The sequence below is a fragment of the Haliotis rufescens genome, unplaced genomic scaffold (assembly GCF_023055435.1).
Source record: "Haliotis rufescens isolate VD_foot unplaced genomic scaffold, xgHalRufe1.0.p SCAF_6, whole genome shotgun sequence".
NCBI lineage: Eukaryota > Metazoa > Mollusca > Gastropoda > Lepetellida > Haliotidae > Haliotis > Haliotis rufescens.
In genome coordinates, this window is record NW_025964334.1 from 26,841,210 (window position 1) to 26,858,798 (window position 17,589).

Genomic DNA, 17,589 nt, shown 5'->3' on the forward strand with positions numbered 1-17,589 from the left:
TCATTCGTCAAATTGTGGGTCCACTGCTGTTGCGTCTTGCTGTCCTTATAGGTAAACACTAACATTCGTCTCTGTATGTAAACATCTTCTTCGGTAAAAATAGAGCATTGTATTCATGTTCATGTCATACTATGTTCCGGTATTTAGAGACTTGTGTCGTAAACATAGTATGACATGAACACTCATATATTATCCTCTATATATCATCTGGATAAACAATCACAGATTTGAAATGTTGAAACGTTAAAAAAGGATAATTCTGGCGATTGTGCTGACTGACACAGATACCCCACAGTGACAACAATTCCAACACACCGGTCCATTCCAGTAGCAACAAAATATCCTACGCATTACTTTGTTTGTTTGTTGTTTAACCCTCTGGATGCAGCTAAGTTTGACATATACGCGATGTTACAGGCGCCTCATAACCGGTGTACCTGAAACGTGATTTTGTAAACACTATCCAATATGGCGGAAAGTTCACTTCGGCGTTCGTGTTTGCGTATTTTCCAAAACATTCTAAACGATTCTCGGGTTATGGGAGACGTTTTGGAATGATCATTGGTGTTTTCATAAAAGACAGATACCCGTGATCACTAATATGCTATTTTTGAAATTCATTTCTCCGAGTAGATATCCTAAATATAGATTTCAAAACATGCTGTAAATAACGCCGTGCGCGGTGATTTAGTAATGTGTAAAAAATGGCGACATTTACAATGTACCTAATTTTCAGAGGTCATTTTCAGTACTTTTGCTTGGCCTAAAATGCCAGTGGATGATATCACAGAACAGGAAATGTCCCACCTTATTCAAAATTGTGAAGTGTATTTGTGTTGGTGATGTATTTTGAATTTTATTCGACTTCAAAGTGAGGGTTGTAGAGGAAGGACATATATGTCCCTCTGGCATCCAGGGGGTTAAGGCGGGAAAGTTAACGACGCAGTCAGCAAAATTCCAGCTCCTTGACGGCGGTCAATAAATGATGGCATGCATCAACCCCGCCTGACCACCCGATCCCGTAAGTCACCTCTAACGGGAAGTTTGGGTTGCTAATTCTAACCCGAATATTCACAGGTTCGTTACTTGAGTAGGGAAATTGCATTATATCATTGTTATCCGCACCCGCACCCGCACCCGCACCCGCACCCGCACCTGCACCCGCACGCACGCACGCACGCACGCGCACACAATCACGCACACACATGCACACACACATACAACATAACGAGTCAAATTTACACACAAACACACACGCAAACGCACGCACAAACAACACAATTGACCCATGTATCCAACGAGTCTGTTGTAAACGCACACATGTGCGCGCGCACACACATGCACACACACATACAACATAACGAGTCAAATTTACACACAAACATGCACACGCACGCACGCACACAGAGACAACATAGTTGACCAATATATCCAACGAGTCGGTTGTAAACGCACGCACGCACGCACGCACGCACACATTGTGTGAGTTAAAATTTAACGTCGCATCGGCATTTCAGCCATTTCAGCCATTTCATCACACAGTGATATATTGACCCAAGGCCCAATACAAAATCCAAGTCTCAATACAAAATCTTTTTGTACAGCTACGCATTCTTGTACAATTGCAACATATTGAAGTAAGTAGCCAACCAAGCCACCGAAATGTGCCCTACTCGCCCGTAGAGGTTCACCTACGAAAACAATGTGTCTGCTGACCACCGAGTCTGAGTGACAATGATAAATCTGGCATACCGCCCCTTGCACGTGCTTCATTGCTGCCACAATGCTGTGATCGGGAGCTTGATTTCTTGGGAAACTTTCTTGTCACATAATATAAACCACTTACTTTCATTGCCAGACATTATGTGTATTCTTCTGTAGCTTCACCTCAAGACAAAATATCCCCTACTTTTCTAGCATAGTATATATATTTGGTCATTGTTTCCCAAACTGTCAAATTATGAATGATGCTATTTCTTAAAGCTATATCCACAACACTACGGGAGCTGTCTCCGGACAAGACAGACCGATATGACAACCCAAAAACAATACACATTAAATTCTTAAACTTACGTGCAATGCACTGTGTCGTCAGTAAAAGCTTCAACAGCATAGGTTTTCTCACAAGTGCAGATTGTGTTTAAACCTGAAAGCAATGAAAAATAGCCGTAATATGTCAACCAAACCGTAACGTGCAGTACGCCTGGGAAGATATGCCACCACATGAAAAGGACCTGGGATCCAACCAGTGGTCAATAGTATGAACACTGACCCATGTCTTTGGGCAAACAGACACACAAAGTCGGTTTGGCCTCATGTTTGTGTCATTACGAAGCCCCCGTTTTAGTTGTATCCATAATGTTGGCTCTTACGACAATCACAATTTAAAGGAGAGATGAGATGTTTGTTTGTTTGTTTGTTTGTTGTTTAACGCCGCACTCAGCAATATTCCAGCTATATGAAGGTGGTCTGTAAATAATCGAGTCTGGACCAGACAATCCAGTGATTGACGTCATGACCATTGATCCACGCAATTGGGATACTATGACATGCATCAACCAAGTCAGCAAACCTGATCACCCGATCCCGTTAGTCGCGTCTTATGACAAGCATAGTCGCCTTCTACGGCAAGTACAGGTTGCTGAAGACCTAGTCTAACCCGGATCTTCACGGGTTGACGGGTTGAAATAAGATGAAAAACCTTGACGGAAAATAGACATTACAACATGTCTACACATCACACATTCAATTAGCATTCTTATGTTTTTTCTTTTACCCATAAAGATCCGGGTTAGAATTGGTCTTCAGCAACCCATGCTTGTCGAATGAAGCCCATCTGTGGTGACCCCCGCCGTGATATTGCTGGAATATTGCTAAAAGCGGCATAAAACCTCACTCACTCACTCACGTTAGAGGAGACTAATGAAATCAGGTAGTCAGATTCGCTGACTTGGTTGTACACGATGTCAGTCACTGGATTGTCTTGACCAGACACGATTATTTACAAACTGCCGTCTGGGATATGTAGTGGGATATTGCTGGGAACGGCGTTAAACAACAAACAAACAAAACATTTCTTACTTCCGCACGTTCCAAGAGCTGTATTTGTTGTAACTGCTACAGAGTCCCTTGTTGCTGTACCATCACAAGCATCGTCAAAACTGACTGCCAAACAACTCAACTTGTCCTTGTTCGCACTGTTTAAGGAGAAAATAAGTTAATCTTGAAATTAACGGAATATGAGTGAGTAAGTTGGATTTAACGCCGCTTTTAACAGTTTTCCAGTTATATCACGGCGTGTCAGCTTAAAGTGGGAGGAAAGCCCGAAGTGATTCAGGTCTCAGGCGTTTACCACTTCGGTGAAACCCACGAGCACGGGTAAGGTGCTGACAAACCTAGAAACATAATCGGGGCGAACCGTGATTCGAACCACACTCATAGGTTTCTGGCGTGCCCAAGGGACGCAAATCTGCACAGAGAATTGCGGCGCCTTAGACGACTGGACCAACCGTGCCCCTAACGAAATATGTAATGATCTTGTTTGTTATATATGTTTTTACATATTTACAAATGTGTGACTATTAGAACCATTAAATGCAAAGATAGGAACAGAATATATACGACAACCGATTTGGAATAAATAAGATCATTTAAAATTTAATATGGGAATACGTACGTGCATGTTTTTGCCGTAGTAGCTTTGTCTGCCATGAGGAAAGTTGCTTGACATTGGCATGTTGCGCCTAGAGCTGGAAGGTCAAACAGACAAGCAATAGAAAGTGATTGTTGTATAAAGTTGTTTGGAACAGCATTTCAGTTACATCACGCGGTGTGTCAGCTTTGAAAGGGAGGAAAGCCGAAGTGATGCAGCAATAATACATGTTCCACTTAGGTGAAACCTACGAGCACAGGTATGGTGCTGACAAACCTAGAAACATAATCAGGGCATATCTCGCATTAGAACCCAGGCTGCCACAAACATTAATGGCCGACAACTGGTAGTCTAGATCACGTTCTTTCTGGCCCCCATGACAAGTGTAAATGGCATGATGTGTTCATTGTTTGATCAAGGCTACAACATTCAAGACCTCACACCATTTCCAAAAGGTTTTAATGATACATGTTGAGGACATTTCCAAATTCGATGCATCCATGACCAAACTGATGTCTGTCGTAATTCGTTAGTTTGACTTGAGCCATGTGTTCCAATGTTTGTTTTTCAGATCAACAAATGACGTGCATTTGCAAGTGATTGTGATGGGTGGCACCGATGGGGAAAATGCACGTCTTACATTTTTTCCAATACCTGGTATCATCACTATTTGATAGTCGTTTATAAACACATGCTAAGGATACGGTCGTAATCGCTGGAGATTTGTTATGATTATGGAAAGGATTTAATTAACGCTTCTCTGAACAGTATTTCAATTATATCATGCCCCGCCATCTTCATGTGGAAGGATAGGGATGCAGATCTTAGATGGTTACCGCTTTGGTGAAACTCATGAGCACGGGGTATTGTGCTTTCAAACCAAGAAATGTTATCAAGGGGATTTGAACCCACGATTTCTGGCACGCCTAAGAGACGTAACTCTGGACGACTGGGCCATCCGCGCCTATTTATGAAGAAGAGCACTTCAACGCAGTACTTACTACAGGTGTCGCTGGTCGCACGTGTGTTGGCTTCAACGGCAAGAGTTGTTACAGACTTGGAGCCGAAACAACTAAGGGCAGTCTTGGAGTCTAAGCAGTGGAAGTACAATTTCAATGCACTGAAACAAAGAGTCATAAATTTCATGAAACACATTAATATACATTATCAACATAATGAAATCAAGTAAAACACACTTTAAATAACACATCAACATAATGAAACAGGTGAAACACATTAAACTTTTCCAACATAATGAAAACGGGTGAACCACATTTAACTTTTCCAACATAATGAAACAGATGAAACACATTAAACTTTTTCAACATAATGAAAACAGTGAAACACATTTAACTTTTCCAACATAATGAAAACAGGTGAAACACATTAAACTTTTTCAACATAATGTAACAGTGAAACACATTAAACTTTTCCAACATAATGAAACAGATGAAACACATTAAACTTTTCCAACATAATGAAAACAGATGAACCACATTAAACTTTTTCAACATAATGAAACAGATGAAACACATGAAACTTTTTCAACATAATGAAAACAGTGAAACACATTTAACTTTTTCAACATAATGAAAACAGGTGAAACACATTAAACTTTTCCAATATAATGAAAACAGGTGACACATTAAACTTTTAGCCGCTTTTAGCAATATTCCAGCAATATCACGGCGGGGGACACCAGAAATGGGCTTCACACATAGTACCCATGTCGGGAATCGAACCTGGGTCCTCGGTGTGACGAGCTTTAACCACTAGGCTACCCGACCGCCCCTCACCATAATGAAAACAGGTGAAACACATTAAACTTTTCAACATAATGAAAACAGGTGAAACACACATTAAAACACCGCATAAACATAATGAAAACAAGTGAAAAAGAAATTAGAAACGATATTCGATTAAACTTCAATGGTGTTGTTGTGTTACAATGTGCTTGTTTGCTTACGCGCATCTGTTTGCCTGAGTATCACTCGCTCCCTTAGCGTACACGACCTGGCACGCTGTGCACGTATCAGTCAAACCTGTAACATTTACAAGATTGTTTTAGTATTTCCAACCCAAACAAACCAGAATCAGTAAACATCTAAGTTGGACACTTACTCGACAGTGTAACAGACCTTTTGTGGTAATTCCAATTAAGTAGTCATTCAGACAACACAAGGCGTTAAGTTTCAACAAGGAGTTTCAGCCTGGTTCTAATGTTCAGGATAGCGTTACAGCCTAGCTATGATATTCACAGTTACAGCCTAACTATAATATTCACAGTTACAGCCTAGCTATAATATTCACAGTTACAGCCTAGCTATAATATTCACAGTTACAGCCTAGCCATAATATTCACAGTTACAGCCTAGCTATGATATTCACAGTTACAGCCTAGCTATGATATTCACAGTTACAGCCTAGCTATGATATTCACAGTTACAGCCTAGCTATGATATTCACAGTTACAGCCTAGCTATAATATTCACAGTTACAGCCTAGCTATGATATTCACAGTTACAGCCTAGCTATGATATTCACAGTTACAGCCTAACTATAATATTCACAGTTACAGCCTGGATTTACGTTTCAGCAAAACGCAAAATGTTGGTTAAAAAATTGTCTATTAGACTCAACATGAAATTGCATTTTTAGTTAAAAAGTTCAACATAAAGTTTCAACAGGGCTATAAGGTTCAAGAATTATTAACAAATAACAACCTTGGTTTATCATTCAACCAAATGTTACAGGTTGCATTTAGGTTACAAATGGTAATTACAACTCCAACTTATTTTGACTTATTTGTCAAAAGGTAGTTGGACAGCATGTTACACAGGGACAAATGTCTTGGGTATAGGTGTCGTATATGTTTAAACATCCAAATAATTAAATGTACTGTAGCTACCTTTGACAATTTGGTTGGAACAAGAATGTTCACATTCAGTTATTTAAACAGACCTCTATTTCTGAAGTAAGAAGCAGTAGACAACTTCACCTCAGAATCATTGTAAATACTTACTGGGTTTGCAACCACTGACATCTTGTAGTTTTGGTTCGGCAATATTCGTGGCATAGACTGAACGCGGGCTTGACCCATCACAAGCCATCCCAGTTGCTTTCACAATGCATTCCATTCTCTTGGCATGTTCACTGATGGTGACAAAAGTATATGATGCAACTCATAACAAGCGGGATATTTTATAGTGTTGTGAGGCAGTGTTGAATGTATAAATCACTTCACGTACCAAGCCTGTGAAAGGCATTTAGAAGTAATACACACAAGGAGGAGAATTAATGGATGTCAACTTCTTTATTATGAGGAACAAAACGTGTCGGAGCATATACTTACTCCTCCATCATCGAAAGAAGTTGACATCCATAAATTCCCTTCCTCACTTTCCGTACATAAACATTCGAAGGTTATTATTCAATCGTGTAAATAGATATATATGACTGGTAATATCTTGGGAGATTTATTTTTTCGAAATACATGCACGTCCCTGCTGGGTATATGAGTAATTGTTTTTTTGTTGATTAACCGCCGCAATAATCCAGCTATGTGACGGCGGTCTTTATATAATCGAGTCTGGACCAGACAATCCAGTGATTGATATAATGAGCAATGATCCACACGGAAGAGTATCGATCCATGCAACTGGGATACGATGACTTCCATCAACCAAGTTGGCGAGCCTGACCACCCGATCCCGTAAGTCGTCCCTTAGGACAAGAATGGGTTGCTGAAGACGTATTCTAACCCGGAAGTGTGACAATGTGGCACTTACCTGCAAGTTGTAGCAGAATTGGCGGTGGTGAGGAAAGTGTACTGGCACTCACATGTGTCTGTTAATGCGGCTGTCAGAGGAAAATACATACACGTCAAAGGGTATGGCTTTACGCCACTTTTAGCAATTTTCCAGCACCATCAAGGCCGGGACACATATCAATATAACCCATCCCCCACCCCCACCCACCCCCCAAAAAAATCAACCCCCAAAACCCCAGCAAAAACAAACAAACAATAACAAAAACAAAAAACAAACTCCAACTAATGAATAATATAAAAATCACTTTTAAAAAACTCTTTTCAAACATACAATTTGGCTTGAATTCCAATAAACTTAATCCAGACAGATGTCCTTGTCTCCACAAATTGCACTGCTGATGTTGATAACTTTAGTTAATCAGTCTGGACATTAACGTATCTCATATAGTTAGAATGAACCCCATCTGGTTAGCCAATAAAAACAGTATCATGTTACCACAAGTGGATCCAGTTTTAGTGATTTCGGTCTTGGCATAGGTCGCTAATGTAGCGATTGAATCTGGACTCGTAGACTTGCAGCTCGCGGCCGTCTTCCCGTCTAGACAATGGAGGAATGCGCCCAAACCACTGCAATAAAACCAGTTAAGTAGCACAATTCTTTCACGGTTAGTGAGTGAATATGATGGAACAACAGAAATGGGATTCACACGTTGTACCCATATGATTTTATACCGCTTTTAGCAATATTCCCGTAATACCACGGCAAGGACTCCAGAAATGGGATACACACTTTGCACCCATATGGAAATCGAATCCGATCTTCTGAGTGACTAGCGAACACTGTGACAACTAGGTTACCCTACCGTCCCTATGGTATGGTATCATGCAAGTATATATCACAGATATTAAGTAACAACATACGAATGAAACACAACGACCTCATCAACCACGAGTTCCTTCCGAACACTCAAGATGGTTTCTCAACTAAAACAGTGCGGTCATTCTGTATCTCCTCTCGAGACTACTAAAATGTTGAATTTTGTTTAGCAAAACAAATACTTGTGCATCAGGTAACTTGACCAAATCACAAAACTATAAAAGCCCGCTGCAATGATGGTGTCTGTAACTTGCTGTTATGTGATGTCTTCGGGACAGAACCCTATACCTACCTGCACTTGTCAGACGAAACTTCTACATCCACTCGTGCATAGGCGTAGATACAGGATGAACACACATCCGAAGCTGTAACAGAACATCAATGACTGAAACGTCCTATTATTGACTATAATATATACTCAACAACAAAAGTTCCCGTGACACCAATATTTTAGTGTATTTTTCAAACAAGTAACTTTGGTTTTCAGTATTGTAGTACATGTATGGAATCAAGTCACAAAACGCAACTGCTACGGGTCTATAATATATACACCAAATAACCAGATTAATTGTGTTTGCTAAAGAGATACTATTGTCTACCGTCTGGAGCCCATTTCAAGTCTAGATCTAGACTAGACAATTAAAAGTGGGTTCGAATCCCGGTTCGACACGATTATGTTTGTCAGCACCATACCCGTGCTCGTGGGTGTTTCACCGAAGTGGTAAACGTCTGAGACCTGCCTCACTTCGGGATTTCCTCCCACATTAAGCTGACACGCCGTGATATAACTGGAATACTGTTAAAAGCGGCGTTAAACCCAACTCACTAACTCACTCACTCACTCACTCACTCACTCACTCACTACAGTTAAAAACGACTGTGATGTTTTCGGAGATAGTATATGTTTCGGTTTCACTGTGAAAGGAGACGCCGAACAATATTATCATGTCCTGGGAAAAGTGCATTCTTTGGGTTAAACAATTTATGTATTCATTTGATTACCGTTGTTTGTGGAACAATAGTACCTTTTTAAAAACAAAACACAGAAACATCCCAAAAAACACCACCACCACAAGCAACCCCATCGTCATCACCAGAACAGTAAATGGACCGCCTCTAACTTACTAGTGGAACAGGTTCCTAGGGCAGTAACCAACCCCTCCCCAACCGCCTTGCGTTTCGTAGTTCCGTCACATCCCACTGCAATCGATTTGAACACGCACTCCATCTGATCGAAGAGGCCCCTGCCAAGAAATGTGTACTGAAATCACAATACTGAAGGAGAAGACATTCCTGAAGGCACAGGAGAGAGCACAATTTGTAGATAAACTAACCTAGTATTATAAACTTGTGTGTGTGTGTATGTGTGTGTGTTGTTGTTGTGTTGTTGTTGTTGTTAATGTTGTTGTTGTTGTAAAATGTCTATAAAAGCGAGAAGACCCTTTCCATAATTATTATCCTAAGAAACCTCATGGTACGATTGCGACTTTATCATAATGGATCTACTATCTAATAATTAAAGGTATTTTAATGTTGGAAAAGTCGTTGATAACATGATTGTAGTAGACATAGTAGTATTGATGGTTGAATGGTACTTTACTTTCCTTGAAGTGAAGACAAACAAAAACAAAATAATATACGTCTTTGATAAAATTCAGTCACAATTTGCACATGGTATGATCTAAATATTCCTGTTGTTTTTTACTGCTGTGGGTTTGTTCGTTTGTTGTCTAATTCCGCACTCCGCAATATTCCAGCCATATGACGGCGGACTGTAAACACTCGAGGTCCGACTCCACGGGTCTTGATTAATGTCCGTTTTATGTGCCTTCTTTAGCCAATATATCGGAATACGTCTAAATTCGAAGTACGGTGAACAAAATTGGACACTTACCATGTCACATGCGGATGGCTGATGTAAGATATAATTTGAAGGGTTTTTTTTCATGGATTTTAGAATATTTCTCAAACAATTATTAATTTGGTTTGTTTGTTTGTCGTTTAACGCCGCACTCAGCAATATTCCAATATATGACGACGGTCTGTAAATAATCAAGTCTGGACCAGACAATCCAGTAGTTGACATCATGAGCATCGATCTACACAACTGGGATACAATGACATGCATCAACCAAGTCTGACCACTCGATCCCGTAAGTCGCCTCTTTAGACAAGCATGGGCTGCTGAAGACCAATGCTAACATGGATCTTCACGCGGTAACAATTATTGATACAAACAAATAGATGTCATGTAGAACATTTTGTTTCTTGTGAATAGCAAAGAATACTTCTGGACCCATCAAGTTCTACACAATGCTAGTGGACTACTAGTATGTATTCAATGGTAATTCATATTATTTAAATTGTTATTGTGGATTCAAACCTCTCATTGACCAAACAGAATCGAGTGAAGTTTTATGGAAGACATGACATTTCCACATCAGTGACAAAATTATGTCCGATGCAATTCCTAATTTTGAATTGTACCATATGTTCCAGTTTTTGTCAATTGACTTGACTTTGCATGTGTTTGTGACGGGTAGCTATCATCGCTATTTGTTAGTGATTCATAAACACATGTTCATGATATAGTCGGAAGCGTACAATCGACACCGCTTTTGGCAGAGATTTCTAATAAATATAGAAAGGGTTTTGTCGTTTTTAATTATCATCATAATTATAAAGTTCGTGGTAGAATTAACTTTCAAATGTTACATGATAAAAAATGATACATGTGCAAAATCTACTCACAGGCACTTGTTCGCTGTGATAGAGACATCCACCTTAGCGTAGGTGATCTGACACAAACACGTGTCCGTGATTGCTGCAATCAAAATAAGTGTATATAACAAATGTATGCAATACTGTAAGGGACATTCTCGCGATCTCGCATTCTCGCGATCTCGACCTTTGGAAACGAGGTAAATATGCCCAAAACACGAGAATGCGAGATCGCGAGAATGTCCCTTACAGTATTCCATAAAAATGTGTTCTAATCCTCAATGTCGTGTTAACAGTTTAAAATAGTCAACAGTTTTATCATCATTCACCTCGAAGTCAAGTTTAGAGGATATTTTTAGCAACCAGCGTGAGCAGTGGAAGGTGTATGTAAGTTCATATCGTTGGAACATGAAGCTTTTCGGGATAGTTATATTCAAGAATTAAATATACATGTAGACCTTATATATAGAATGAAGCCACATTTGTTTATCGTATCGTCTACCACCATCCAAACAAAAAATTCCCTGACTGAATGTGACCAAAACAAGCTGATGTACTACGGTCGAGGCACTACAGGCACTACAGAAGGTAAAGAGCTGGGGTACTTACTGCAGCGCCCTGTCTGCATGTGGCTACAAACTGATGTACTATGGGTGGGTCACCACAGACGGTAAAGAGCTTTGGTACTTACTACAGTTTCCTGTTTGCTTGTTGCTACAAGCTGATGTACTACGGGTGGGTCATTCAGACGTCAAAGAGCTGGGGTACTTACTACAGTTTCCTGTCTGCATGTGGCCAAAACAAGCTGATGTACTATGGGTGGGTCACCACAGACGGTAAAGAGCTTCGGTACTTACTACAGTTTCTTGTCTGCATGTGGCTACAAGCTGATGTACTATGGATGGTTGGTCACAGCAGACGACAAAGAGTTGGGGTACTTACTACAGTTTCCTCCCCGCATTTTGCTACAAGATGATGTACTATGGGTGGGTCATTCAGACTTCAAAGAGTTGGGGTACTTACTACAGTTTCCTCCCTGCATTTTGCTACAAGATGATGTACTATGGGTGGGTCATTCAGACTTCAAAGAGTTGGGGTACTTACTACAGTTTCCTGTCTGCATGTGGCTACAAGCTGGTGTACTATGGGTGGGTCATTCAGACGTCAAAGAGTTGGGGTACTTACTACGGTTTCCTGTTTGCATGTGGCTACAAGCAGATGTACTATGGGCGGGTCATTCAGACGTCAAAGAGTTGGGGTACTTACTACAGTCTCCTGTCTGCATGTGGCTTCAAGCTGATGTACTATGGAAGGGTCATTCAGACTTCAAAGAGTTGGGGTACTTACTACAGTTTCCTGACTGAATGTGACCAAAACAAGCGGATGTACTATGGGTTGGACACTACAGAAGATAAAGAGCTGGGATACTTACTACAGATGGTAAGATTCTGGGGTACTTACGGCAGCTTCCTGTCTGCATGTCGTTGTGAGCTGTTGTGGCAAGCGCAGAAGGCTTCGTGGTTCCATCACAAGCCATTGCAGTCTTGCCCGCCAAACATAAAATAAGTGCCCCAAGTGCTCTGTTGACAAACCAGTATAAACATGCATTACCTTACTCGACAGATATATTTTCTTAATCGATTAAACATGTTGAAGGAGGGTGGACTTACGTGCATTTGTTGGCTGCTGGATCCACTGATGCCTTGGCGTAGTCAATCTGGCATTGACAGGTGTCAGTCAAGCCCGCAGCTAAAACAAATGACAAACGATAAGATATCCATAACGTTGCTATGTAGAGACAAAACAACAACACCAACGCCTGTATACCGATGGTCTGGAAATTACCACATCCAGACCAGACAACCATTTAAACATACAAACAATACCAGCACAAGATCAGGGAGTGCACACAATGGGATATACATTGTCGGCCAAGGATTTGTCATTAGGTCTTTGAAAAACAGACAAGTATCTGAATCTTTATTCACGTCACACTAACAACGTTATACAAAAGCATACACCTGCACATACTTGCCAATACCATGTACCGTATTCGACGTAATAAGCGCCCAGGACGCACTCAAAATTAGAATATTATTTTGGTGGAAAAAAAAAGTTGAGTTGAAAGATAAATTTCGTGGTTTATGCTGACAGCCTGAAATGTTTATGTACGACAGATATATTTTTCCCGAATTTAATTGCCCATAATTAAGTGTGCATATAACGAGTGCGTATTATACGCGAATAAATAAGTCTTGTGTACATTAATCAATCGGAAGGGGTGCTAATTGGGATTGTTCACTAGCCAATATATTAGCAAATATCACCGTGGGCGTTTATTAGAGCGGGGCGCTTATTACGTCGAATACGGTATGTACTAATGATAGGGGGAGGTGGGGAAGCGAAGAGATAGAAGCGTTCAGTTGGATACAATGTGTGGAAACCATTTCAGATGTAAGTAGTTATACAGAGGGGAATGGAACCGTATTGGACCTATTCATTAGCTTTATCTATATGTATTGCCGGTTGTTGATGCCAATTGCAGTAATTATATTCAAAATTTCAACGCCAGTGAATAATCAGTCTTGAATATCTGCCGAAACAGATTCCACGGGGCGTTAAAGTCAAACTCAAGCACAGGCAATTACTTTCGTAATTCTGGTCACTTTTGTGTTCAGTAGGAGTACATTTATATGTTGATAAAGTACTGTAAAGTCTACAGCTTATAGAGGCCTGACACTCTCCTGCTTCGTGAAACTTAAAAGAACAAACTGGCTGCACGAACGCTACACTTTATATGAAATCGTGAGATCTGCTTCGAGTGTGAATGGTGGAGGTTTTGCGATCTGCAGTGTATAGTTTGTGGAACTCGAATATTTCCCTGTGCTCTGAAGTAGATTCGGAAGTTGTACCAGTATTTTGTCTGGATATAAATGTACTATCTAGTTTCTATCTATTACATAGTGATGAAAATTACATGAATGGATCAATGAAAATCAGTGATGACACAAGGGATTCGCCAAATTAAGCTGCAATAACAAGGAATGGAAACTCATAAAACTATATTTTTTACTTTCTGATTTTGCGATCGAATATTACAATATGTTAAAAAAGGGCCAGCCATTTTATACTCTGTGACTCGCTTCCAGTGAACATGAAATGGTAATACTATAGACGTATGGTTTTGCGATTGGAACGTTAATTAAAGATATTAAAATTTAGCATGTTTTTGCGATGGGAACTTCAGTTAATACTTACAAAATGTAGATGCAGAGAGTAAACCTTTTATGCTTGGTAGCCCGCTTGCATTTAAGGACAATAACATGATTTGTATATATGGCCAGTAGTTCAGTATTAACTTAGAAAGGAATGAACCCACATTTGTTTATTCTTTAGTTTCGTCACGTCAAAGACCCGGGTCCGATTCCTGACATGGGCACAATGTGTGAAGCCCATTTCTGGTGTCCCCCGCCGTGATATTGCTGGAATAATGCTACAAGCGGCGTAAAAACATACTCACTCACTCACTTTAGTTTCACCAGTATGTATAGCCACTTTGTTTTGCGATGGGAACTTTCTTAAAGACTTACAACATGTGGATGATGTAAGATACGTCTCTAGATCTGTGCCGAGTTGAGTTCTTGTCTTGGTGAAAGCAGCCTCTCCTGTACATCCCGTGTCAGTTGTCGACCTCAGACATGTTACCACGCCTTTTTGGGCGCTGGCATGATTCAAACATATTGTCAATGTATACACTTAAGTGGCACATCAAATAAACAGTTTCGTTAATGTATTATGACAATTACATGTTCTCATGTCCAATTTCAGTGACCTTTCCTTCACAATACTGTGGGTAAGCAGAACTTGCACGAGTATACTGAAATACGTCTGGTTTGCAGGTTGTGAGAAGTAGAAACTATGTTCTGTTTAAGATATCCAAGTTACTGATGAAATATATGATAACAAAACACATCTTACGTGCACTCATTGGCGCTGGTTGTGTCAATACCGTATGCTCTCTGGCAGGAACAGCTACTTGTTTTACCTGCAACGTGAGACAGAAACAGTTATCCTTCCACTGTTCACGTGTGAATAACTTACCCTCAATGAAGCAGTGGCGCTGACGAAACGTGACCTTTGATATATCATAACATGTCCATACGTACATGTAATCACAAGAGTACATTCCCCAGAGTTACACATAATTATAAAGACACATACTACAGATAATGGTTTCTATGGAGAAAAGGTAACGGTTATACTAATATAGGGGTTGTGTGTGTCACACTCGATCAAAGGAAAGGAGGGGCATACTATTTCAGGTACTATCTGTGTTGGACTCGGGCATAGGTATGTCTGTGTTGGACTCGGACAAAGGTATGTCTGTGTTGGACATGATGGGACAAAGGGAAGGGTTACGAAACTGTAAGTATTTTCTGTGTTGGACAAAGGTATGTCTGTGTTGTACATCGTCGGACAAAGGAATGGGTTCAGCTACTGCAGGTATTACCTGTGTTTGACTTGATCGGACAAAGGTATGTCTGTGTTGGACTTGATGGGACAAAGGGAAGGGTTACGAAACTGTAAGTATTTTCTTTGTTAGGCAAAGGTATGTCTGTGTTGGACTTTGTCAGACAAAGGGAAGGATTACGAAACTGTAAGTATTTTCTGTGTTGGACAAAGGTATGTCTGTGTTGTACATCATCGGACAAAGGAATGGGTTCAGCTACTGCAGGTATTACCTGTGTTGGACTTGATCGGGCAAAGGTAAGGGTAATACACACTTCTGCAGGTTTTTGTGGGACTAGACTCGATTAAAGAAAAGGATGTAACTTGACCACAAATACCTTCCGACATAATCGGACTCAAGGAAGGACATTCTTACTTCAGTCTTTATTGCAGACATACTGACAGGCCACATGTCTATAGTACACATGTGTTGGTACAACCTGACCGTTGCGGTTCTTCTCACCTCTTGTCTTGATTGACAGGTCCTATGAAATGTTTTGATCCTACTCTCCGGTGATTGCCTACTAACTTTGTGTCCGTGTCAAGTTATGTGGATACATTTAGCATTCAGCTCATGTCACCAAACAGTATGTATTCCTACACCTGGAATGTTAATCAATGTCGTCATTTCTGTCTGCTTTGATATATGAAACTGTTGCTGGTAAAACTATTGTAGATAACAAATGTTTTCGTTGTCGGATTCATACAATTTGCACATCGGTTTTTCGATTCATACCTCAATGGACCGAAAAAAATCCACAGTCAATCCTTAAGTGTATACTCTCCATAGTGACACTATATATATCGAACAAAAGAAAGGTAATACTTTACATGTACTGTTGGTGTTGAGAATTGAAGAACTTGTAACTTGATCACAATTTCCGTTTCTGTTGGACACAATAAAACACAAGGACGGACATTCTTACTCAAGGAAACATGATTTCTTGCTGCACTTGTTGTCCGTGTTGGACATGAGGGGAAACAAGGAGGGATAATCTTACTGCAGGGATCAAGGAAACATGATATGTTACTGCATGTGTTGTTTGCGTTGGACATGAGGGGAAACAAGGAAGAACTGTCGTACTACAGGGATCAAGGAAACATGATATGTTACTGCATGTGTTGTTTGCGTTGGACATGAGGGGAAACGAGGAAGAACTGTCGTACTGCAGGGATCAAGGAAACATGATATGTTACTCCATGTGTTGTTTGCGTTGGACATGAGGGGAAACGAGGAAGAACTGTCGTACTACAGGGATCAAGGAAACATGATATGTTACTGCATGTGTTGTTTGCGTTGGACATGAGGGGAAACGAGGAAGAACTGTCGTACTACAGGGATCAAGGAAACATGATATGTTACTGCATGTGTTGTCCGTGTTGGACATGAGGGGAAACGAGGAAGAACTGTCGTACTACAGGGATCAAGGAAACATGATATGTTACTGCATGTGTTGTTTGCGTTGGACATGAGGGGAAACGAGGAAGAACTGTCGTACTGCAGGGATCAAGGAAACATGATATGTTACTGCATGTGTTGTTTGCGTTGGACATGAGGGGAAACGAGGAAGAACTGTCGTACTGCAGGGATCAAGGAAACATGATATGTTACTGCATGTGTTGTTTGCGTTGGTCATGAGGGGAAACAAGGAGGGATAATCTTACTGCAGGGATCAAGGAAACATGATATGTTACTGCATGTGTTGTTTGCGTTGGACATGAGGGGAAACGAGGAAGAACTGTCGTACTGCAGGGATCAAGGAAACATGATATGTTACTGCATGTGTTGTTTGCGTTGGACATGAGGGGAAACGAGGAAGAACTGTCGTACTGCAGGGATCAAGGAAACATGATATGTTACTGCATGTGTTGTCCGTGTTGGACATGAGGGGAAACGAGGAAGGACAGTCGTACTACAGGGATCAAGGAAACATGATATGTTACTGCATGTGTTGTTTGCGTTGGACATGAGGGGAAACGAGGAAAAACTGTCGTACTACAGGGATCAAGGAAACATGATATGTTACTGCATGTGTTGTCCCTGTTGGACATGAGGGGAAA

General features: G+C 40.5%; 1 protein-coding gene across 11 annotated transcripts in view; it reads right to left on the reverse strand.

Annotated features, from left to right (window-relative positions):
- The window catches only part of LOC124118796 (G surface protein, allelic form 156-like), a 190,918-nt gene that overhangs the window by 51,492 nt on the left and 121,837 nt on the right, over positions 1-17,589 (reverse strand). For all 11 annotated transcript variants that reach the window (XM_048386100.1, XM_048386092.1, XM_048386094.1 and 8 more), the window contains 15 exons: positions 14,998-15,064; positions 14,610-14,740; positions 12,690-12,768; positions 12,481-12,599; positions 11,050-11,122; positions 9,424-9,542; positions 8,591-8,663; positions 7,918-8,048; positions 7,441-7,510; positions 6,675-6,805; positions 5,619-5,694; positions 4,654-4,772; positions 3,677-3,749; positions 3,082-3,197; positions 2,074-2,146 (listed from right to left, as the gene is read on the reverse strand). In XM_048386100.1, coding sequence (XP_048242057.1) covers positions 2,074-2,146; positions 3,082-3,197; positions 3,677-3,749; positions 4,654-4,772; positions 5,619-5,694; positions 6,675-6,805; positions 7,441-7,510; positions 7,918-8,048; positions 8,591-8,663; positions 9,424-9,542; positions 11,050-11,122; positions 12,481-12,599; positions 12,690-12,768; positions 14,610-14,740; positions 14,998-15,064 — 1,450 coding nt within the window. The remainder of the gene's footprint in view (positions 1-2,073; positions 2,147-3,081; positions 3,198-3,676; positions 3,750-4,653; positions 4,773-5,618; positions 5,695-6,674; positions 6,806-7,440; positions 7,511-7,917; positions 8,049-8,590; positions 8,664-9,423; positions 9,543-11,049; positions 11,123-12,480; positions 12,600-12,689; positions 12,769-14,609; positions 14,741-14,997; positions 15,065-17,589) is intronic.